The sequence below is a fragment of the Scyliorhinus canicula genome, chromosome 11 (genome assembly GCF_902713615.1).
Source record: "Scyliorhinus canicula chromosome 11, sScyCan1.1, whole genome shotgun sequence".
NCBI lineage: Eukaryota > Metazoa > Chordata > Chondrichthyes > Carcharhiniformes > Scyliorhinidae > Scyliorhinus > Scyliorhinus canicula.
This window is the reverse complement of record NC_052156.1, coordinates 168567428-168591603: the sequence shown is the minus strand read 5'-3', so window position 1 is coordinate 168591603 and position 24176 is coordinate 168567428. Positions and strand designations below refer to the sequence as shown.

The 24176-nt window shown below is 47.7% G+C and overlaps 2 protein-coding genes across 3 annotated transcripts in view; one reads left to right on the top strand and one right to left on the bottom strand.

Annotated features, from left to right (window-relative positions):
- Positions 1-24176, bottom strand: part of sema3ab (sema domain, immunoglobulin domain (Ig), short basic domain, secreted, (semaphorin) 3Ab) — a 285635-nt gene that overhangs the window by 32432 nt on the left and 229027 nt on the right. For both annotated transcript variants that reach the window (XM_038811984.1, XM_038811983.1), the window contains exon 15: positions 5416-5483. In XM_038811984.1, the coding sequence (XP_038667912.1) occupies positions 5416-5483 (68 nt within the window). The remainder of the gene's footprint in view (positions 1-5415; positions 5484-24176) is intronic.
- Positions 2334-24176, top strand: part of LOC119973603 — a 28768-nt gene continuing 6925 nt past the window's right edge. The window contains exon 1 of the mRNA XM_038811985.1: positions 2334-2722. Within this exon, the coding sequence (XP_038667913.1) occupies positions 2486-2722 (237 nt within the window). The 5' untranslated portion in view covers positions 2334-2485. The remainder of the gene's footprint in view (positions 2723-24176) is intronic.

The following is a 24176-nucleotide window of genomic DNA, read 5'->3' as shown; positions in this document are numbered from 1 at the left end:
AACTACAATCCAGGTTCCCATGCCCCTGCTGAATTAGTTTAAACCCCCCCAAAGAGCACTAACAAATCTCCCCCCCAGGATATTGGTGCCCCTTAGGTTCAGATGTAGACCATCCTGTCTATAGAGGTCCCACCTTCCCCAGAAAGAACCCCAGTTATCCAGAAATCTGAATCCCTCCCGCCTGCACCATCCCTGTAGCCACGTGTTTAATTGCTCTCTCTCCCTATTCCTCATCTCACTATCACGTGGCACGGGCAACAACCCAGAGATAACAACTCTGTTTGTTCTCGCTCTGAGCTTCCATCCTAGCTCTCTAAAGGCCTGCCTGACATCCTTGTCCCCTTTCCTACCTATGTCGTTAGTGCCAATGTGGACTACGACTTGGGGCTGCTCCCCCTCCCCCTTAAGGACCCGGAAAACACGATCTGAGACATCACGTACCCTTGCACCTGGGAGGCAACATACCAAACGTGAGTCTCTCTCGCTCCCACAAAATCTCCTATCTGTGCCCCTGACTATTGAGTCCCCAATTACTAATGTTCTACTCCTTTCCCCCCTTCCCTTCTGAGCAACAGGGACAGACTCCGTGCCAGAGGCCCGTACCCCATGGCTTACCCCTGGTAAGTCGTTCCCCCCACAAGTATCCAAAACGGTATACTTGTTACTCAGGGGAACGACCGCAGGGGGTCCCTGCACTGACTGCTTCTTCCCAGTCCCTCTTACAGTTACCCATCTATCTCCAGTCTTTGGTGTAACTACTTCCCTGAAGCTCCTATCTATGACCCCCTCTGCCTCCCGAATGATCCGAAGTTCATCCAGCTCAAGCTCCAGGTCCCTAACACGGTTTTTGAGGAGCTGGAGTTGGGTGCACTTCCCACAGATGAAATCAGCAGGGACATTGACGGCGTCCCTCACCTCAAACATTCTGCAGGAGGAGCATTGTACTGCCTTCCCTGACATCACCTCTAGATTTAAAAAAAAACAAGAAAAAGAAAAAGAAAGGAAGAGCTTACCTGATATTACCTCAAACCCTGCTCCCGCTGAAAGGTAAGCAAATTTAAAGGCACTCACTCACCTTCACGACAGGCCCCTGCTCCCGCTTCCCAACCACCGTGGGGTGGGGGGGTTGGTTAGAGGAGGAGGTAGGGTGGGAAACACTCACGAAGTGTTTTCGGAAACACTCACGAAGTGTTTTTGTCATGTTATATGAATTGTGCATTGTTAGTGCATTGTTGGAATTGATTCAGTTATTTAAATAGGGTAAAACTTATGTTAAAATATTTATCTCACTACAAAAGACACGAGGTACTCACACTCCGCCTCTTTCCACTGGGGACATCTACAGAATGGGTCAGGGTGTATGTACAGTATCACACCTCCAGCACGTGGCTAAGAGCTAGTCTGGTTCAGTCAGACAGAGTAACCACGTAGAGAGTCGAACTCATGGAGTACTGTGCTAACTGTGCCACTGGTTCAATAAATCAGATTGAATTAACTTCAAGGTCTGGAGTATCTTTTGGTTAAAGCTGCATCCAGTTGCAGCCTGTGTTATCCCAGAGTATATAACATGACAAAAACCAGCTGAAAAGAGTTACCAGAAAGCTGGGTGTGAAATCGATACTCTACGATATCAGTGTATGCACACATTCAGATGAAATCCCTTAGTGCATTGTTGGAATTGATTCAGTTATTTAAATAGGGTAAAACTTATGTTAAAATATTTAAGTGTTTCTTTGTTAATGTTCCAAACATGATTTCATCCTCTTGGGAATTTGTGACCGTATGTAACGCTACATACAAATGATTTAAAGTCTGATATTGTAAATGTTTAACTTTCTGAACACACGTTGTATTGTGCAAACATCGACTGCTGTAGTTACGACATTGTGAACCAGTGGGGCCATTTAAACATACTTCAGTACATGTGCTAAGTTTATAAATGGAAAGGTTTCAAACATTTGCCAGAGTGCGTGTGTTGTAAATATGACAAAACTCTGTCTGGGCCTTTCCACCAGAGGGCAGTGCTGCCAAACATTCAGCTTTAGGATGTGTCTCGGAGTTTATCGCTTGGTGCATGTCGGGTGATCAGGTTTTATGCATTCTGCATTTTGTTTCCTGCCGACAGCACCCAACCATGAAAGAAATTTTGTGCATGAGCTCGTGATTCTCAGGACTTATTTAGAAATATTTTGAGATCCTTCTCAGCAATGTTTGTTGGATGTTGGTGACATATTCAAGTCTGAAGTATAACTAGCTGCAGTGGGAGTAAATCAATAACTAGATGCAGTGAGGAAAATTAATTATTGGTCTGTCGGCGCGAACAGGTTCCAGCAGAAGATTATTTCTGCCCCAAAACCATTCCCCCGTCCGGTTACTGAACTTCACTTCTGTCGATAATCTGCTATTTCCCAGTTTCCTGTTCTGACACTCTGCAATGATGCAGCTAACAGACAGGGGCAGGTAAACGTACTCCCAGGCATCCTGGATGGAGTTTCGGTTCAGCATCCTGGATGGAGTTTCGGTTCAACATGGTGGATGGAGATGGGATTGTGTATCAACAGTAACATCGCAGAATCATAAAGTCCACAAACACTTCTGTATTAACGAATCAAAACGGAATCAAATCACCAACGCGATTTACACCGAGGGGGAAGTTTATTCATTCACTAACTCTGCTTTTTCAGATTTACACTCATCTCATTTCAATTTAAAGAAAACGTTGGTGAGTTTGGTCAAACGATTCAGGTAAATATGTGCCAGAATCCTCAACCAATTGCAACGTTTACGGGCCGCTTGGTTGATTTAACAAAGGGATAGACTATAAATTAACGGAGATTGTATAAAACATCCTACCTGAGAATGGGGAGGGGGGAATAAGGATGGGGAGGAGAGGGTAGGATGGGGAAGGGGGCAGGGAGAATGGGGAGGGGGAGGGGAGGATGGGGAGGGGAGGGTGGGCAGGGGAGAATGGGGAGGGGGAGGGGTCGAGGGAATGGGGAGAGGAGGATGGGGAGGGGGGAGGGGAGAATGGGGAGGGGGAGGGGGAGGGGAGAATGGGGAGGGGGAGGGGGAGGGGAGGATGTGGAGGGGAGGGGAGGATGGGGAGGGGGAGGGGAGGGTGGGCAGGGGAGAATGGGGAGGGGGAGGGGTCGAGGGAATGGGGAGAGGAGGATGGGGAGGGGAGGGGAGGATGGGGAGGGGAGGGGAGGATGGGGAGGGGGACGGGAGGATGGGGAGGGGGGACAGGAGGATGGGGAGGAGGAGGGGAGGATGGGAGGGGAAGGGAACGGAGGATGGGGAGGGGGAGGGGAGGATGGGGAGGGGGAGGGGGAGGGGAGGATGGGGAGGGGGGACGGGGAGGAGGAGGGGAGGATGGGGAGGGGAAGGGGGGACGGAGGATGGGGATGGAGAGGGGAGGATGGGGAGGGGGACGGGGAGGAGGAGAGGAGGATGGGGAGGGGAAGGGGGGATGGAGGATGGGGAGGGGGAGGAGGATGGGGAGGGGGAGGGGAGGATGGGAGGGGAGGGGGAGGGGGAGGGGAGAATGGGGAGGGGGACGGGGAGGAGGAGGGGAGGATGGGGAGGGGAAGGGGGGACGGAGGATGGGGAGGGGAGGATGGGAGGGGGGATGGGGAAGAGGAGGGGAGGATGGGGAGGGGACGATGGGGAGGGGGAGGGGAGGATGGGGAGGGGGAGGGGAGGATGGGGAGGGGGAGGGAAAGTTGGGGAGAGGTGAGGGGAGGGGGAGGGGAGGATAGGGAGGGAGGGTGGGAGGATGGGGTGAAGGTGGTGGCAGTGGGGTCTGGTTGTTTTATGGAGACAGGAGGAACATTTCAGCTCCTTCCATTTCTACAAAAAACATAATTTAGACAAGTTTTGATGTTTATTTTGAGGGATCTGTTGGCAACTAATCTTTATTACTGTTAGTGTCACAAGTTGGCTTACGTTAACACTGCAATGAATTTACTGTGAAAAGCCCCTAGTCGCCACATTCCGGCACCTGTTCAGTTACACCGAGGGAGAATTCACAATGTCCAATTCACCTAACAGCATGTCTTTCGGGACTTGTGGGAGGAAACCGGAGCACCCGGAGGAAACCCACGCAGGCACAGGGAGAACGTGCAGACTCCACACAGACAGTGACCCAGGCCGATGATCAAACCAGGGACCCTGGAGCTGTGAACGTTTCTGGTGCTCAGTAAAGGCAGTTTAAGTGGCTTTCTCCTGCGCTGACTGAATGTTTGTGGTTGGCAGGCACAGCAGCTGGAGTGGCAGAAGCCTGACCACTGAGAGAAGGCAGCACCTTGGTAACGGACTGGAGTGGGGCAGCGCTCCGGGAGGATTTTCCCACATCCTGATGGACACAGCTGCAGGGCTGCCTCCGACAAACATTCCCAATTCCCACCTCCTATTGGTGAGCCAGCCTCAGAAACCTCCCTGCCTTCCTTAATTGGCTGGTGGCTGCACTCTCTGGCCAATAATTGACCCATCACTGAACATCGCGTCAGGGATCTACTTCCACCACAGAAAGGGTGCAGCACGGAGGAGTTCACCCGACATCGGGGTCCGAACTCCAGATGAACAATTCAGCTCTCTGAGTTCTTCAGCGGGATTCTCCCTTCTGGGGACTAAGTTGTCACACCAGCGGGAGAACAGCGGGCGCCAACCACTCCGGCCTCAACAGCCCCCGAAAGTGCAGAATCCACCACACGTCCAGGGGCTAGGTGGACACCCGAGGAGTTGCCGCCACTTCAGCTGGCAGGGCAGAAGATTCCGCTGGCGGGGCAGGACAGAAATTCCCACCCAATATCTTTGTTCATCTCCAACTTTTATTTTCCCCTCCTTGCCCAGGGATTCATCTAGAGCAGCATCAACTCTTCCATGTTTAGAGTGTGTGACTGCCTATCGCCAGCTCTTTCTCCTCAGCTTCACTGAGGAAGGAGGTTCAACACTGACATCATCTTGTTTATTGAGAGAAATCAAATGGGAAGAGTTACTGCTCCCAAAATCAGGTGAGAAGAGGGAGAAAGAGGAGGAGGGAGAGAAGAGAAGCCTCTGAATCAGGAGGAGGGAATTCGGAGGAGGGAGAAAGAGGAGGAGGGAGAGAAGAGAAGCCTCTGAATCAGGAGGAGGGAATTCGGAGGAGGGACAAAGAGGAGGAGGGAGAGGAGAGGAGCCTCTGAATCTTCTCAGCATTCCTTTGAAGAATGGATGAGACACCGTTTGTCATTTTTGGCTATCTTTAGGTTTTAATGCACATTTAACCCCTGCCATCTGGCACAGCATTCTCCAGCGATGATCGTACCACCAATATATCCAAATGAATCAAATTAACTCCCCTCATTTGGTAGGAGAATTGGTCAGAAATACAGAACGGTTGTTCAACCTGAAGCAATTAAATCCCAGTTAACTTACCATTCTGGTGTTGGTCAGAACATTGGGTAAGAGGGTCACCGTTCCTTATGTCCTGCCTTCTGCTGCGTCTGAAATAAGAAATATCTGTGTGAGCTTCAAATGCCTGTTTCCTTTGATCGATTAGATTTTGTGTCTACATTGAAATGAATGTTCTGGTTTTATGAAAGCAAATATTTTGAGATCAGAGACAGGACTGGAGAACTCCAGACCACGGACCACAGTGGGGAATCATTTTGATTTGATTTGATTTATTATTGTCGCATGTATTAGTATACAGTGAAAAGTATTGTTTCTTTCATGCTGTACAAACAATGCATTAAGTCAATCTTCTATATTCAGGACAATATTGATTCAGATAGGAATGTATTGGCTAAACCCATATATCACAATGAGTTTGTCTGCAGGTGATTCAATCTGAGTTTTAAGTTCAGCAGAATACATTACATTAACTGTTCGATTTGCATAATTTGGGGAGATCCTGAAAGTTTTGAGGAGTGAATCAACAGGGGTATTTGGAGGTGTTAAATCACCCTGATCCTACCAAAGGATCAGTTGGAATAAACCAAGACAGGAAATTGGATCAGGAATGAAATCACTCAGCATCGACTTTGGCTTTGGAAATGACAAAATCAAACCCACGTCTGTCAAACCTGCAAAATCCTCATTACTACTTATGGTTTGTGCCAAAATTAGATGAGCCGCCTCACAGACTCGTCAAGCAAGAGTCTGACCTCGTCAGAGTGATGGAATCATACCTTACCGATAATGTCCTTGATTACCATCACCATCCCTGGGTATGTCCTGTCTCACCGGCAGGACAGATCCAGCAGAGGTGGCTGGTCGCACAGTGGGATAGTCAGGAGGGTGTTGCCCTGGGAATCCTCAACATCGACTCTGGACCCCGTCAAGTCGCTCAGTATCAGGTCAAAAACGGGCAAATAAACCTCCTGCTAAATACCACTTACTGTACCCCACCTCAGTTACTGAATCAGTACTCCTCCATGTCAAACACCACTTGGAGGAAGCACTGAAGGTGGCAAGGACTGAGAATGTACTCTGGGTGGGGGACTTCAATGTCCATCACCAAGAGAGGCTCAGTAGTGCCACCACAGATCGAGCTGGCTGGGTCCTAAAGGACATAGCTACTAGATTGGGACTGCAGCAAGTTGTGAGGGAACCAACAAGAGGGAAAAACATACTTGACCTCATCCTCAGCAACACACTTGCTGCACATGCCAGTCATGACAGTATTGATAGGAGCGACAAACACACATTCCTTGTGGAGTTGAAAACCCATCTTCAGAGTGAGGATACCCTCCATTGTGTTGTGTGGCACTACCACTGTGCCAAAAGGGATAGATTTCCAATAGATACAGCCACTCAAGACTAGGCATCAATGAGATGCTGTGGGCCATCAGAAACAGCAGAATTCATAGAATCATAGAATGATAAAATTCACAGTGCAGAAGGAGGCCATTTGGCCCATCGAGTCTGCACCGGCCCTTGGAAAGCGCACCCTACTTAAGACCACACCTCCACCCTATCCCCTTAACCCAGCAACCCCACCGAATCATTTTGGACACTAAGGGCAATTTAGCATGACCAATCACCTAACCTGCACATCTTTGGACTGTGGGAGGAAACCGGAGGACCCAGAGGAAACCCACGCACACACGGGGAGAAAGTGCAGACTCCGAACAGACAGTGACCCAAGCCGGGAATCAAACCTGGGACCCTGGAGCTGTGAAGCAACAGTGATAACCACTGTGCTGCCGTGTATTCAACCACAATCTGCAACCTCATGGCCCAGCATATCCTGAACTCTACCATTACAACCAAGCCAGTGGGTCAACCCTTGTTCAATGAAGAGTGCAGGAGAGCATGCCAGGAGCAACATCAGGCATATCGAAAAATGAGGTGTCAACCTGGTGAAGCTACAACACAGGACTGCTTGTGTGTCAAACAGCATAAGCAGCAAGTAATAGACAGAGCTCAGCAATTCCACAATCAATGGATTAAATCTCAGGTTTGCAGTACTGCCCCATTCAGCCGTGAATGGTGGTGGACAGTTAAACACCACACTGGAGGAGGAGGCTCCACAAATATCCCCATCCTCAATGATGGATGATCCCAGCACATCTGTGCAAAAGACAAGGCTGAGGCATTCGCAACAATCTTCAACCAGAAGTCTGGGTCTCCTCCGAAGGTCCCCAGCATCACAGATGTCAGCCTTCAGCCAATTTGATTCACTCCATGTGATATCAAGAAATGGCTGAAGTCACTGCATACTGCAAAGGCTACGGGCCCTGACAATATTCCACCAATAGTACTGAAGACATGTGCTCTAGAACTTGCCTCACCCCTAGCCAAGCTGTTCCAGTACAGCTACAACACTGGCATCTACCTGGCAATGTGGAAAATCTCCCAGGTGTGTTTTGCACACAAAACGCAGGACAAATGGACAGCACAGTAGCACAATGGGTTAGCACTGTTGCTTCACAGCTCCAGGGTCCCAGGTTCTATTCCCGCCTTGGGTCACTGTCTATGCAGAGTCTGCATATTCTCCCCATGTCTGCGTGGGTTTCCTCCGGGTGCTCCGGTTTCCTCCCACAAGTCCCGAAAGACATGCTGTTAGGTGAATTGGACATTCTGAATTCTCCCTCTGTGTACCCAAACAGGCACCGGAATGTGGCGACTAGGGGATTTTCACAGTAACCTCATTGCAATATTAATGTAAGTCTACTTGTGACAATAAAGATTATTTTAAAAAATAATTTTTAAATCCAATCTTGACAAATGTCGCGTTATCTATCTAATCTTAATCGCTAGCAAACTGATGGAAGAGATCATCACAGAGCTATCAAGCAGCACTTACTGAGCAATAACCTGCTCACGGACGCTTATTTTGGGTTCTGCCAGGGTCACTCAGCCCCTGAACTCGTTGCAGCCTTAGTTCAAACATGTACGAAAGAGCTGAATGCCAGAGGTGAGGTGAGAGTGACTACCCTTGACATTAAGGCAGCATTTGACCGAGAATAGCATCAAGGAGCCCTAGCTAAACTGGAGTCAATGGGAATCAGGGGGAAAACTCTCCGCTGGCTGGAGTTATACCCGGCACAAAGGAAGATGGTTGTGGTGGTTGGAGGTCAATCATCTCAGCTCCAGGACATCACTGCAGGAGTTCCTCAGGGTAGTGTCCTCGGCCCAAACCATCTTCAGCTGCTTCATCAATGACCTCCCTTCCATCATTAGGTCAGAAGTGGGATGTTCATAGAAGACTGCACAATTTTCAGCACCATTTGCGACTCCTCAGATAATGGAGCAGTCCATGTCCAAATGCAGCAAGACCTGGACAATATCCAGGCTTGGGCTGACAAGTGGCAAGTTACCTTCATGCCACACAAGTGCCAGGCAATGACAATCTCCTACAAGAGAGGATCTAACCACCATCCCTTGACATGCAATGACATTACCATCACTGAATCCCCACAATCCACATCCTGGAGGGTTGGCATTGTTCAGAAACGGAGCTAGCCACAGTAATTCTGTAGCTCCCAGAGCAGATGGGAGACTGGGGGCATGTTTTTCAGCTCTGAAAAGCAGCCCACCGATGGCCGGCACTGGGACATTTATTCCCCTCGCTGTCAATGGAATTTTTCATTGAATCTACCAGCAACCACCAGGAAATTCGGAGCTGGGATTCACCATCCACAGGCCTGGAAGATCCTGTTGGCAAGAACCGCTGGAAAATCCCCCCCTAGGAATCCTGCGGCGAGTAACTCACCTGCTGACTCCTAAAGCTTGTCCATCATCTACAAGGCACAGGTCAGGAGTGTGACGGAATACTCTCCACTTGCCTGGATGAGAGCAGCTCCAACAACACTCAAGAAGCTCGACACCATCCAGGACAAAGCAGCCTAGTTGATTGTTCCCCTTCCACAAACATTCAAACCCTCCACCACCGACGCACAGTGGCAGCCATGTGTACCATCTACAAGATGCACTGCAGGAACTCACCAAGGTTCCTTCAGCAGCACCTTCCAAACTCACGACCACTACCATCTAGAAGGATAAGAGCAGCAGATAGCTGGGAGCCCCACCACCTGGAGATTCCCCTCCAAGTCACTCATCATCCTGATTTGGAAATATATTGGCCGTTCCTTCACTGTTGGCTGCAGTGGTTCAAGAAAGCAGATTGACACCACCTTCCCAAAGAAAACCATGTGGATAATCAATGCTGACGTAGACACTGATGCCTACATATCGTGAATGACTTAAAAAACTCATTCCTGCTGAGAGTATGGCTGTTCTTGTTTTCTCCCGAGCCCATGCTCTCAGCTGGGTGTTCACATGATACAGACTCCGACACTGGGCAAACCAGCTCCCTGTGACAGAGAGTTCTGGACAAGGTCAGGCTATCTGCACCTTCCTTTGGAGCTCTCGCACCGGTGGAGCCACAAAGAGGAGTTTTATTTATTTCTGGGGGATGGAAGGGACAGGTGTTTTCCTCTGGGTTTCACTTCTAGGCCAGCACACTGGGTACGGACCTGTCCCTGAATACAGATATCGTATCCCACCCCCCCTCTCCCCCACTCCGAGATCTACCTTTCTCCCCCAGGTGTCCTGATGTTGCCGGAACCCAGACCTGTCAAGCTGACTGGGGCATGAACATCCTACCCAGCCGCCCTGTACTAATGAAATCCAGTCTTCAGGATGATCACTGGGAACATCCGGCAGGAGCATAAAGCTCTCTCGTTATCTGAACATTTATAAAATGTTCATTGTTGTTCACTCACTGCCACACTTGTAATAGACTTCAAAACCCGGAGTTGCTTCTCTGATAGACTTTTCACCATTTATAGACACTTCATCCTATCTGAAATGAAATTAAATGAAATGAAAATCGCTTATTGTCACACGTAGGCTTCAAATGAAGTTACTGTGAAAAGCCCCTAGTCACCACATTCCGGCGCTTGTTCGGGAAGGCTGGTATGGGAATCGAACCGTGCTGCTGGCCTGCCTTGGTCTGCTTTCAAAGCCAGCAATTTAGCCCTGTGCTAAACTTTTCAGCAGTAAAACCCTTTTACTTGTGCAAATCCCAATTAGAAATCTGGCTTGAAACTGTCTGTGGTTCAACAGTCTTTGAAGTTTATAATATTGTATCAGGTACCCGAAATATAATCAGGTATTCCGTTCCTAAACTCAGCAAGGTGTCTTTAACCAGCACAAAACACATTTACAACATGAATTCAATAACTCTGCAGTACAACCTGAATAGGTTAAGCAATTTAAGGTAAAATACATTCCGGTAATGAATTTATTTATTGTCTGGGCTATAAATACATCTTCAATCCCTGATGTCTTTCCATTTATACATCACAGGTGCTTCTAAATTGTAAAAAAGTGTCCATTCTGCAGAATCCATTAATGCAGCTTGTGCACTGGGTTCATTATCTTGGTGAAATATAACCTCTGTTTCTGGGAATGGATGTTGAATTGCATTACATTTAGAAGCTAATTAGCTGCAATGTAAATCAATCACCTCTCCTTGCATTCACCAAGTATTGATCAAGAGCACACAAATGTGAGAACACAAGAAAGCATTAAAAAATAAGTTGCTGTTTAATTAATCAAGTCTTTTTTTCCACAGACCCTCAAGTTATCGTGGATTCTGCCAGCCCAGTTAATCTCCTTTGTGAAATTGCTCCTTCCTTACACTGCGAAATCAATTGAAGCGGTCTAAGCAATCACAGGAAAAGCCAGGCACTTTTCCACATGTGTGCTCAATCTTATCTGGAGAGGTTGTAGTTTTATCCTGGTAGTTAGGTCAAACTGGTTGATTAACACCATGTTTAGGATAGGTTACAGAGCATGTCACTCATGAGTACAGTTTCTCAGAATTTTTTTTTACACATTTGTGGGATGCGGGAATCGCTGTCTGGGATTTGAACCTGTGACCCCAGGTCTGTGAATTACCAGTCCACTGACAATATCTCAATGCCACCACCTCCCAAGAGTGTCTAGGTGTAAGAAAAACAAGAGCTTTAATATTTATTTTCTGCAGTATTACTGTCATATTATTATAAACTAGGAAACAAGCTTGGGGGTGTGACTGGTTTAATTGGATTGGAGACAGATAGACTGCAAAGGTCAGAGATCAATAATTGAGGTGCGAAGACAGAGTGGTTGCAAATGGCAATGAGCAGACAGGCAGGAGAGCTTGTAGAGGAATTTACATAAGGCAAATAAAAACTGGTTTCAAGTTGGCTCTTGTATTTCAAAATAAATATATACAAATGATGAGGTAAAAGAGTGTACATTTACTGTTAAAATAAAGTAGTCTTAATGTTAAAAAAATAATGTATCAATTCTGGGAAAATTAACTTATAAATGATTTTTGAATGCAATAGAATGCAAGATCAAAGGGAAACAGATTTAAAACACTGAAGACTATGTTGGTGGTGGTGGATGTGAGGTTCCAAGCAAGACAATGTGTGCGTTGAAGCCAGACCTGGCAAGAGCACTTTACCACCATCCTCAGAGAGGGCCCAAGGAGCTGTAGGGTGTTGTGTGGTAATGTTATTGGAATTTTATAGTTTAGAAGATCTATAAGGACTGTTGCCATCAAAAGGGGGCTTAGCTCAGAGTTTATTTAAGACAAAGTCAGTTTGGAAATGTTTGTAAAATATTTTTAACTGTGTTCTTGTGTTTGAAGTATTGTTTTATTTTCTCTTTACTTTAATCAATGTTAATCTTTAATATAAAATCAGTCTGATAATTATTTATCTTAACTTCAGAAAGCTCCTCATAATACATAAGTTGTACAATTGTTCTGGCAGCTGATTCAAATTTCCTTTTAGAATTTGGGTCGCCCACCATCCTCTTTGTTATAACGTAGTACATGACTGCTGATGTCACTGTTACATCATGGTCCACATCCTTCAATACCATTGATATTCTATTCACCCAATACACAACATTTACAATCCTTGATATGGCACTGCAGAAACCTGTGCATCATTTAAAACACCTGTGTTTTAGAATGTTTCCACCTATTTCCTAAATATTCATCTATTTTCATAAAGTGGAGTTCTTAAGTTTAGATAATAATGTGAATCATAAGACCGTCAGAAAAAGAAGAGGTGCTAGAAAGGCTGGCAGCACTCTCGGTAGAGAAGTCGCCAGGCCCGGATGGGATGCATCCTAGATTGCTGAGAGAGAGGTAAGGGAACAAATTGCAGAGCCATGGAGAAAAATTTCCAGGCCTCTCTGAACACAGGATTAGTCCCGGGGGACTAGAAGATTACAAATGTGTTGTTGTTGCTAAAGAAAGGGGCAAAGCAGGGGCAGCATGGTGGTGCAGTGGTAGCACTGTTTCCTCAAGGTGCCAAGGTCCCTGGTTCAATCCCAGCTCTGGGTCAGTGTCCATGTAGAATTTCACATTCTCCCCATGTTTGCATCGGTTTCGTCCCCACAACACAAAGATGTGCAGGGTAACAGTGGGGGAGAGGGACTTCAGTTGGTCCTGCGCCATCAGATGGAAATCCTGTGAGACAATGGATATGTGGTCAGGGAGAGGGAAGGACTATTTTGTTTGACGTGAACTATTCATTTGAGACAGCTCATCTGGGTGAAGGGGCAGTGGATCCTCACCTCCCTGGTACAGGTCAACCTCGCTGTGGGTGACTGCTCTCTCCCCGGTCAACCTCGCGATCTCCAGGGCCCATAGGCTCATAGGATGTGAGGATTCAGGGCCGGGATTCTCCCCCACCCGGCGGGGCAGGGGGTCCGCACCTTTAGGGGCTAGGCCCGCGCCGGAGTGGCTCCCACTCCACCAACTGGCGCCAAAACTGTCTCAAATGAATAGTTCACATCAAAAAAAATTGTCCTTCCCTCTCCCTGACCACATATCCATTGTCTCACAGGATCTCCATCTGATGGTGCAGGACCATCTGAAGTCCCTCTCCCCCACTGTCACCCAAGAGACCATCTTGGAGAAAAGCTCGGAGGAGACCACCATTGAGGTATTACAGCTATCACACCCACACCTACCTTCTCCAATGGGGACAAAGAGAGGACATTGTGAACCACACGTTTGATGGATCGGGGGGGGGGGGGGGGTCTATTGCAGGTGGCATCTGTGGGCTCCACACTTTTTAGCCACCTGGGTTGGCCACTTCCTCACGCAAAGTGGAAGAACGCAAAGGTTACAGGGAAAAATGGACATTGGCAAAGAAACAAGCAGTTTGCAGAATCCCCTGTATTCTAGCTGCCACAGAAACCCGACAGAATTGTAACTAACGAGTTGCGCATATTAAGTGAGCGATTCGCGGTGATTCCCAGGCACAATGGACACAATAGTTAACTGCAATTGAAACATTCTATGGAAGGTCAGACATCCCGGCGCCAGTGGAGTCTAAGACAAAGGACACCAATAAGGTGTAAGGAACCGCTCGGTGATCGAGGAACAGCCCCGTTATTGGGGAAATTCAAATCAATCGCTTGGGAAGAGACCCAATCGATTGCAGGTTTATAGAGGGTCCGCCCAGAAGGGTGCGAAGCCCCTGGGACCAATAAAAGTCAGGTCCCAGGACTGATTCTTTCTTCTTGACCAGCCGGCCCTCCCAGCAGAATACCTTTGCAGCAGAAGAACCTTGAGAAGGAGAGGCCTGGTCAGCAGCCGCCATCCAGTAAGTGTCATACAACGCACGCTACGAGAGTAGACACTCCTGACCCCTTTAGTCCACACCAACTGGAAGCCTGCGGATCCAGGACAAAGCAAGAGGCCATTGTTCCCTGATCCAGCAGTTCCCTTATTCCAGATAAGTATTGGCCTGTTGGTGGTAGGAATAGCCTAGTCTTTTAGTGTTATATGCATAATTAGTAGATAACTGTATAATAATAAACATGTCTTGTTTGAACTTATTAACTGGTGTATTGAGTTATTGGTCTGAACTTGAACTTGAATCTTGTGGCGGTATCTTAACGATACCTGGCGACTCTAGAGCTAAGGAATAAAACAGAGCCAAATTGAGTGTAAAGCATACTCACCCAGAACGAGCAACAACTTGTAGGGGTTGTTCTGGTGGGTGCTCGGGGGTGTTGAGGAACAAGCACAAAGATCGGATTTGGGGAGGTTTCTGCCAGTCATTTGTGGGAGGGGGGTGGTCTTGGAATTTGAGGGGTGGCAGCCTGATCTGATGCCAGGAAGGAGGTGGTAACTTATCCTTGCAGCTCGGTGGAGGTCGTTGCTCTTTTTTCCAACATTAAACAGTGGTCCTCTTTATCACGCTGCCCACACTGACAGCCGCTGCCACTTCCCTCCTTCCAGGGAACAGGAGATCCCAACTCCCATCGACGGCATCGAGAAGCCTGTCCAGGTCAGTATCCCCAAAGCGAGGAGCAGGTCTGCGTGCTGCCATGCTGGTGTGTTGACAAGGAGTGAGTGGGCGAGCGTTTAAAAGCATCTCTCTCTCTTGTTAGCGCCGAGACACTGAGGCGCAAGTCGGGCGAATCAGACGGCGAGACAGCCAGTAATGGCGAGAATCTCCTGGGGGCTCATTGGCGCCGTTAAGTGCCGTGAAATACGGCCGCTATCTCGTCAACGCGGCCATCGAGGAAACCCCGCCAATCCTGCCCACACTTAGAAATATTTCATTTAAATCGTGCCCACGGGCTGTTGATGTGCATGTCAGAAAATAGTTAGCGTTAATAGTCCTAAAGAGTTTATCAGTGGACATAAATAACAATTCTCTAATCTGTTTCTTTTCTCATGTTTTCTATTGTTTGACATACCATGGGACAGGTGTTTTGAGTTTCTGTTTAATTCATCTGCATTAAATTCCAAATGCCATTTCTGGTCTATCTACTCACTTGGATCAAATCCCTTTAAATATTTTTAAGCTCTTTAATAAATTGCACTTAATATCTACACACCTCAAAATCATTGATGAATATCTGAACAGCAGAAAAGAAATACTTTTGAAACTTTATTAATTCCTTTTTCTCTGTTTATTTATGCTCTTGGTTGAGTTGATTTTTATTCCAGGAAAATGAGGACTGCCTGGTGACAGGAACTTATTGGAAAGCTCGTTCAAAGGCCGAGCACAGACAGAATGGGTCAAATGGCCTCCATTTCTGCTGCAAGATTCTATGACTTACCCTGTTGTACATGGCAACTATTTCAGGAAGAGTTCCACCTGAAAGAACGATCAAAGATAAGAGACAAGCTTGGAATTGAGCCACACTTTGAGCTGATTTTTACGGCCAGTTCAGAGATATTGTAAATCTCAGAAAGCAGCCAACCTGCACAAACTTTCACTTTCCTCAATGTTTATACCTGAATCATGAATCTGAACATGGAATGATCTCAGTTAACGGAATCTTGTCCAATGCATACATTAGGCTTGAAAAAGAGGAAAGACAATGAAGAGAAATCGGGATTTTAATCAGTTTTTTGCCATCAGACTGGATCCAGTTAATTTGATCTGACAGGTGGAATGGGATAATGCTAAACACAATTGGTGAGACTGGAACAAAAACAGAATTGAATCAGAGCAATAGCTACAAAGACTTATTACAGTTAAGAGATGACAGTATGGAGAAAACATGCATCATCGAGATCCATTCGAACAACTTATAAGTGACCTTCAGAGCAGTGAAACCAGTGCCTCGAGGTGGGAGGCTGCACGAGGAACCAGCGCCCAAAATATTGGCTTTGCAGTTGAGGGTCACCATTCTAATTCAATTACCCAGGAATAATTACCCAGGCCACACAGATTTATAGCCAAGGTACAAAGACGGCTGAAGCCAGGCTAATAAAAGAACCTCAACTTCCTGAACTTTCATCTTCCCATTTTTAGAGTGTACAAAACATAAAAGTAGGAATTTCTGTAATCCCTGTTAAAACGTGACTGTCAGGAGAGAATGCACCGAGCCAAGAATTTCACAATCACCATAATGGGACAGTCTGGGCACATCTGGAAAATGAAGAATTACGGTAGCATTTGATGTCTGGATTCTAGTGGCCATGCTGTTATTAAGACATATTTATGTGACAGGTGTGTTTAATTTTCAATCTTTTTTTGGCAATGAGCTGAGCACAAAATCATATCCTATTTATTTATTTAAAAACATACCTGGAGTGTGAGTTACCCTCCCAGGAGAGGAAGCAGCACACTGCTCTGTACGAACCTCATTCAGACAACAGTTTCTTGGGCTCTGCTTTGATACATTTTACTAATTAACAAATGGTGTTTTATGTTCTCTCAGCATATATTCATGTCATGGTTTAATCTTCTTCGGCAATCACAAACGAGTCTGATTGTTCACTTAGGAAACTCCCTGTTACTGGCCATGGGTGTTATGTGTGACGTTAAGCACTTTGGTAGAGAGAATGAAGGAATAGACAACTTTACAAATGGGTAAAGGCTTTAGAAATCAGAAGCACAAAAGGACTTGGGAGTTCTTGTTCAAGATTTGCTTGAGGTTAACGTGCAGGTTCAGTCGGCAGTTAAGAATGCAAATGTAATGTTAACATTCATGTCGAGAGGGCTAGAATATAAGAGCAGGGATGTACTTCTGAGGCTGTATAAGGCTCTGGTCAGACCCTATTTGGAGTATTGTGAGCAGTTTTGGGCCCCGTATCTAAGGAAGGATGTGCTGGCCTTGGAAAGGAGGTTCACAAGAATGATCCCTGAAATGAAGCGCTTGTCATATGAGGAACAGCTGAGGACTCTGGGTCTGTACTCTATGGAGATTAGAAGGATGAGGGGGGGATCTCATTGAAACTTACAGGATATTGCGAGGCCTGGATAGAGTGGGCATGGAGAGAATGTTTCCACTTGTAGGAAAAATTAGAACCAGAGGACAAAATCTCAGACTGAATGGACGATCCTTTAAAACACAGATGAGGAGAATTTCTTCAGCGAGAAGGTGGTGAATTTGTGGAATTCTTTACCGCAGAAGGCTATCGAGGCCAGATCACTGAGTGTCTTTAGGACAGAGATAGATAGGTTCTTGATCAATAAGGGGATCAGGGGTTATGAGGAGAAGGCAGGAGAATGGGGATGAGAAAATATCAGCCATGATTGAATAGCGAGCAGACTCGATGGGCCGAGTGGCCTAATTCTTATGGGCTTATGGTCTTATGGACTCTATATCACAGGTATTCCTTTTTCAGGCTCCTTTTCCTGGTCTCCTCTTGCCATTCGGTGTTCCCGATGAATTGAGTCTTTTCAATTAGGAAGTTCCTCCAAGTAGATCCTTTCTGAGCAAGCGTCTCCCGAGCGTTGATGTCTCTGTTGCATTTCTTGAGGTAAGCCTTCAGGGTGTCTTTGAAGTGCCCCCTTTGCCCTCCTCTTTTTTGGGAGCCTTTCTTGAGCTGGGCGGAGAAGATTTGCTTTGACAGTTGGAACTTTGACATTCTAAGCACATGGCCGTCCCAGGCAAGTTGGTTTTGGATGATCATGGCCTGGATGCTGAAGCCCTTGGTTCCATCAAGGGCGCTGATGTTAGTGTGCCTGTCCTCTCAGCTGATACAGAGAGTCTGTCTCAGACAGTGTCGATGGTACCTCTCCAGGGCCTTGAGGTGATGTCTTTACGTAGCCCAAGTTTCTGAACCATATAGAAGAGTTGGGAGGATGACTGCCTTTTACATGACAAAGAGTCATCGGACTCGAAACGTTTGCTCTTTTCTCTCCCTACAGATGCTGCCAGACCTGCTGAGATTTTCCAGCATTTTGTCTTCCATTTCAGATTCCAGCATCCGCAGTAATTTGCTTTTATTTTTTACATGAGGCTCTTGGTGTCAGCAATGATGTTGCGGTTTTCAAAGTCTCTTATCCTTCGGCATCCAAAGACGAAGCTCACGGATTGGATACGATGTTGGATCTGCACATCAATGCCAGCCTTAGATGAGGTGTGGCTCCCAGGTAAGGGAAATGCTCCACATTTGGGAGCGTTTCTCTGTTAATCTTGATGAAACAAGAGACCGGACCTTGTCCTGCGGTCGGCTGGAAAAAGGACTTTAGCCTTCTTGAGGTTAAGGGTGAGAACAATTCTTCAGAATGATTCTGTGAAGCTGTCAATATGGCTGGACATTCACTTCTGAGAGAGTGGAGATAGTGATGATCCACGGGCAATGTCCATAAGACCATAAGGCATAGGAGCAGAATTAGGCCACTCGACCCATCGAGTCTGCTCCGCCATTCAATCATGGGTGTCAGTGTCGCTTTCTTCGTGGATTTCTACCAGTAAAGTTGAAAATGTTTCTGTCCATCCTGTAGATGATGTTAACTCCACTGGGAAGCTTGTTCCTGACAAAGTGAAGGATGGTGGTGATGAGGATGGAGAAAAGAGTGGGAGTGATGACACATCCCTGCTTGACTCCAGTCTTGACCTCAGAGTTTTCAGCCTTATTTCCATTGGGAAAGACTGATGCAGCCATCTTGCCTTGGAGGATGGTGATGAATTTCTCTGGACATCCAGCCTTTGACAGGATCTTCCATAGCACTTCCCGATTGACTGAATCGAAAGCCTTGGTCAGATCGATGAAGGATGTGTAGAATGGTTGATGTTGCTCCTGGAATTTCTCCTGAAGTTGCCGAGCAGTAAAAATCAGGTCGGATGATCCACGGTTTGGTCAGAAGCTATACTGGCTTTCGGGAAGGATTTCATCCTTGACAGAGGGTAGGTCCAGTTCCAGTGGAAAGGGACCCTCAATGACTGGGGATCTCCCTACTACTGCCGTCTTCGTCCACCATCGCAGCAACTGATATTATACGAGTATCTTCCTCTTGATCCGCTGCTGACTCCTTGTGTAACTTTATTCTTGATACTTTAGATCATGGTCAACTTTCTTAGAATCCATAAAATCCCTACAGTGCAGAAGGAGGCCATTTGGTCCATTGAGCCTGCAATAACCCTCTGAAAGAGCACCCTAGCTAGGCCCACTCCCACCCACCCAACCTTTCCCATAATTCCACTTAATCTTCACATCTCTGGACACTAAGGGGCAATTTACCATGTCCAATTCACCTAACCCGCACATCTTTGGGCTGTGGGAGGAACCCTGAGCACCCGGAGGAAACACACGCAGACGCGGGGCACGGGGAGAATGTTCACACTTCGCACAGACAGTGACCCAAGGCCGGAGCTAAGTAGGGTTAGCTCTGTGAGACAGCAGTGCTAACCACTGTACTGCCCCTCTTGTACCTGGAAATATACTCAAGCAATAGAATTACATGGCTGTCAGATAAGACATATTTAGGTTCTAGTGGGGCACAGGTACAGTGTAGTATTCTAGCGGGGCACAGGTACTGTGTAGTATTCTAGTGGGGCACAGGTACAGTGTAGTATTCTAGCGGGGCACAGGTACAGTGTAGTATTCTAGTGGGGCACAGGTACTGTGTAGTATTCTAGCGGGGCACAGGTACTGTGTAGTATTCTAGTGGGGCACAGGTACAGTGTAGTATTCTAGTGGGGCACAGGTACAGTGTAGTATTCTAGTGGGGCACAGGTACTGTGTAGTATTCTAGTGGGGCACAGGTACAGTGTAGTATTCTAGTGGGGCACAGATACAGTGTAGTATTCTAGTGGGGCACAGGTACTGTGTAGTATTCTAGCGGGGCACAGGTACAGTGTAGTATTCTAGTGGGGCACAGGTACAGTGTAGTATTCTAGTGGGGCACAGGTACAGTGTAGTATTCTAGCGGGGCACAGGTACAGTGTAGTATTCTAGTGGGGCACAGGTACAGTGTAGTATTCTAGTGGGGCACAGGTACAGTGTAGTATTCTAGCGGGGCACAGGTACAGTGTAGTATTCTAGCGGGGCACAGGTACTGTGTAGTATTCTAGCGGGGCACAGGTACTGTGTAGTATTCTAGTGGGGCACAGGTACAGTGTAGTATTCTAGCGGGGCACAGGTACAGTGTAGTATTCTAGTGGGGCACAGGTACAGTGTAGTATTCTAGCGGGGCACAGGTACAGTGTAGTATTCTAGTGGGGCACAGGTACAGTGTAGTATTCTAGCGGGGCACAGGTACAGTGTAGTATTCTAGTGGGGCACAGGTACAGTGTAGTATTCTAGCGGGGCACAGGTACAGTGTAGTATTCTAGCGGGGCACAGGTACAGTGTAGTATTCTAGCGGGGCACAGGTACTGTGTAGTATTCTAGCGGGGCACAGGTACAGTGTAGTATTCTAGTGGGGCACAGATACAGTGTAGTATTCTAGCGGGGCACAGGTACAGTGTAGTATTCTAGCGGGGCACAGGTACAGTGTAGTATTCTAGCGGGGCACAGGTACTGTGTAGTATTCTAGCGGGGCACAGGTACAGTGTAGTATTCTAGTGGGGCACAGATACAGTGTAGTATTCTAGTGGGGCACAGGTACAGTGTAGTATTCTAGTGGGGCACAGATACAGTGTAGTATTCTAGTGGGGCACAGGTACAGTGTAGTATTCTAGTGGGGCACAGGTACAGTGTAGTATTCTAGTGGGGCACAGGTACAGTGTAGTATTCTAGTGGGGCACAGATACAGTGTAGTATTCTAGCGGGGCACAGGTACAGTGTAGTATTCTAGTGGGGCACAGGTACTGTGTAGTATTCTAGCCGGGCACAAATACAATGCAGTATTCTAGTGGGGCACAGGTACAGTGTAGTATTCTAGTGGGGCACAGGTACAGTGTAGTATTCTAGTGGGGCACAGGTACAGTGTAGTATTCTAGCGGGGCACAGGTACAGTGTAGTATTCTAGTGGGGCACAGGTACAGTCTAAATACTTATTAAATGTTATGAGGGTCTCTGCCTCCATCCCCCTTTCTGGCAGTGAGTTCCAGACTCCCACATCCCCTCTGAACCTTCTGCCCCTCACCTTAAATGAAAATGAAAATGAAAATTGCTTATTGTCACGAGTAGGCTTCAATGAAGTTACTGTGAAAAGCCCCTAGTCACCACATTCCGGCGCCTGTCCGGGGAGGCTGGTACGGGAATCGAACCGTGCTGCTGGCCTGCTTGGTCTGCTTTAAAAGCCAGCGGTTTAGCCTGGTGAGCTAAACCAGCCCCTAAATCTATGCCCCCTGGTCATTGAACCCCTCCACCAAGGGGAAACATTTCTTCCTGTCTACTCTATCAATGCCCCTCATAATTTTATACATTTCGGAGATTTGGAATGAAATTTACAGCTGACAATGTTTCGAGGCATCTGCTGCCTTGTCCTTCTAGATGGTAGTGGTTGTGGGTTTGGAAGGTGCTGCCTAAGGAACCTTAGTGAGTTCCAGCAGTGCATCTTGTAGATGGTACACACGGCTGCCAGTGTGCGTCGATGATGGAGGGAGTAAATCTTTTTGGAATGGGTGCCAATCAAGTGGGCAGCATTTATTAATGTTGTATGTATTTTGAATCATGTGATGAATCATGTGGTGCAGCATGGGAACACAAGTGGATAGCACTGTGGCTTCACAGCGCCAGGGTCCCAGGTTCGATTCTCCGCTGGGTCACTGTCTGTGTGGAATTTGCATTTTCTCCCCGGGTCTGGGTGAGTTTCCTCCGGTTGCTCCGGTTTCCTACCACAGTCCAAAGATGTGCAGGTTAGATGGATCCATGATAAGTTGCAAAAAAGATGAGGAGGGGTTATTGGGTTACGGGGATAGGGTGGAAGCGAGGGCTTGAGTTGGTCGGTACAGACGCGATGGGCCGAATGGCCTCCTTCTGCACTATAGGTTCTATATTCTATGAATATGATGACGTGATTACCACAAGTTTGGAGTGCATTAAAATGGACAACATTGAACTAGATATTTATTTGTTGAGAGAAGACGGAGGGGACAGAGTTCATCTGAATATATGAAAAAGACCAAAGGACAGAACATTCTGTCCTGTACAACTGTGTTGTAGCCAATAATCACCACACACCAATAGCCAGGTAATCTCTCAGGAGAGACAGATTTTAAATGCCAGAGCCGATTCAGGGATTGAAAGCGTTCCAAAAAATTCCTTTCTGTCCCCAAAAATTGATTATAAATGGGTCTCGGGGATCACAATGACCTTGAGGTACATCATCCAACATCAGATCTGCATTTTTACACAATTTCAGTATTCCATAGAAACCCATTTGCAGCAAATCTGCATCACTACACAAGCCATTTCTTCAGACATGTCTATTTATTCTGTTGTTTATTTTAATCATTTGTATTTCTAATATATTTTATGATTGTTTTGGTTTTGCCCTTTCCATTCTGAAAGAAGTAACATTTTTCACAAGCGTCAGTGGGTGCCTGAGGCCATCGGGATGTTCCGAAGGTGGGCACGGGGATGTTCCGAAGGTGGGCACGGGGATGTTCCGAAGGTGGGCACGAGGATGTTCCGAAGGTGGGCACGAGGATGTTCCGAAGGTGGGCAAGAGGATGATCCGAAGGTGGGCACGAGGATGTTCCGAAGGTGGGCACGAGGATGTTCCGAAGGTGGGCACGAGGATGATCCGAAGGTGAGCACGGGAATGTTCCGAAGGTGGGCACGAGGATGTTCCGAAGGTGGGCACGAGGATGTTCCGAAGGTGGGCACGAGGATGATCCGAAGGTGGGCACGGGGATGTTCCGAAGGTGGGCACGAGGATGTTCCGAAGCTGGGCACGAGGATGTTCCGAAGGTGGGCACGAGGATGTTCCGAAGGTGGGCACGAGGATGTTCCGAAGGTGGGCACGAGGATGTTCCGAAGGTGGGCACGAGGATATTCCGAAGGTGGGCACGAGGAGGTTCCGAAGGTGGGCACGAGGATGTTCCGAAGGTGGGCACGAGGATGTTCCGAAGGTGGGCACGAGGATGTTCCGAAGGTGGGCACGAGGATGTTCCGAAGGTGGGCACGAGGATGTTCCGAAGGTGGGCACGAGGATGTTCCGAAGGTGGGCACGAGGATGTTCCGAAGGTGGGCACGAGGATGTTCCGAAGGTGGGCACGAGGAGGTTCCGAAGGTGGGCACGAGGATGTTTTTCCGAAGGTGGGCACGAGGATGTTTTTCCGAAGGTGGGCACGAGGATGTTCCGAAGCTGGGCACGAGGATGTTCCGAAGGTGGGCACGAGGATGTTCCGAAGCTGGGCACGAGGATGTTCCGAAGGTGGGCACGAGAATGTTCCGAAGGTGGGCACGGGGATGTTCCGAAGGTGGGCACGAGGATGTTCCGAAGGTGGGCACGGGGATGTTCCGAAGGTGGTCACGAGGATGTTCCGAAGGTGGGCACGGGGATGTTCCGAAGGTGGGCACGAGGATGTTCCGAAGGTGGGCACGAGGATGTTCCGAAGGTGGGCACGAGGATGTTCCGAAGGTGGGCACGAGGATGTTCCGAAGGTGGGCACGAGAATGTTCCGAAGGTGGGCACGGGGATGTTCCGAAGGTGGGCACGAGGATGTTCCGAAGGTGGGCACGAGGATGTTCCGAAGGTGGGCACGAGGATGTTCCGAAGATGGGCACGAGGATGTTCCGAAGGTGGGCACGGGGATGTTCCGAAGGTGGGCACGAGAATGTTCCGAAGGTGGGCACGAGGAGGTTCCGAAGGTGGGCACGAGGATGTTCCGAAGGTGGGCACGAGGATGTTCCGAAGGTGGGCATGAGGATGTTCCGAAGCTGGGCACGAGGATGTTCCGAAGGTGGGCACGAGGATGTTCCGAAGGTGGGCACGAGGATGTTCCGAAGGTGGGCACGAGGATGTTCTGAAGGTGGGCAATAGGATTTGGTTTCACTCGGAATGTTAAATTGAGAGTTTCTCTGA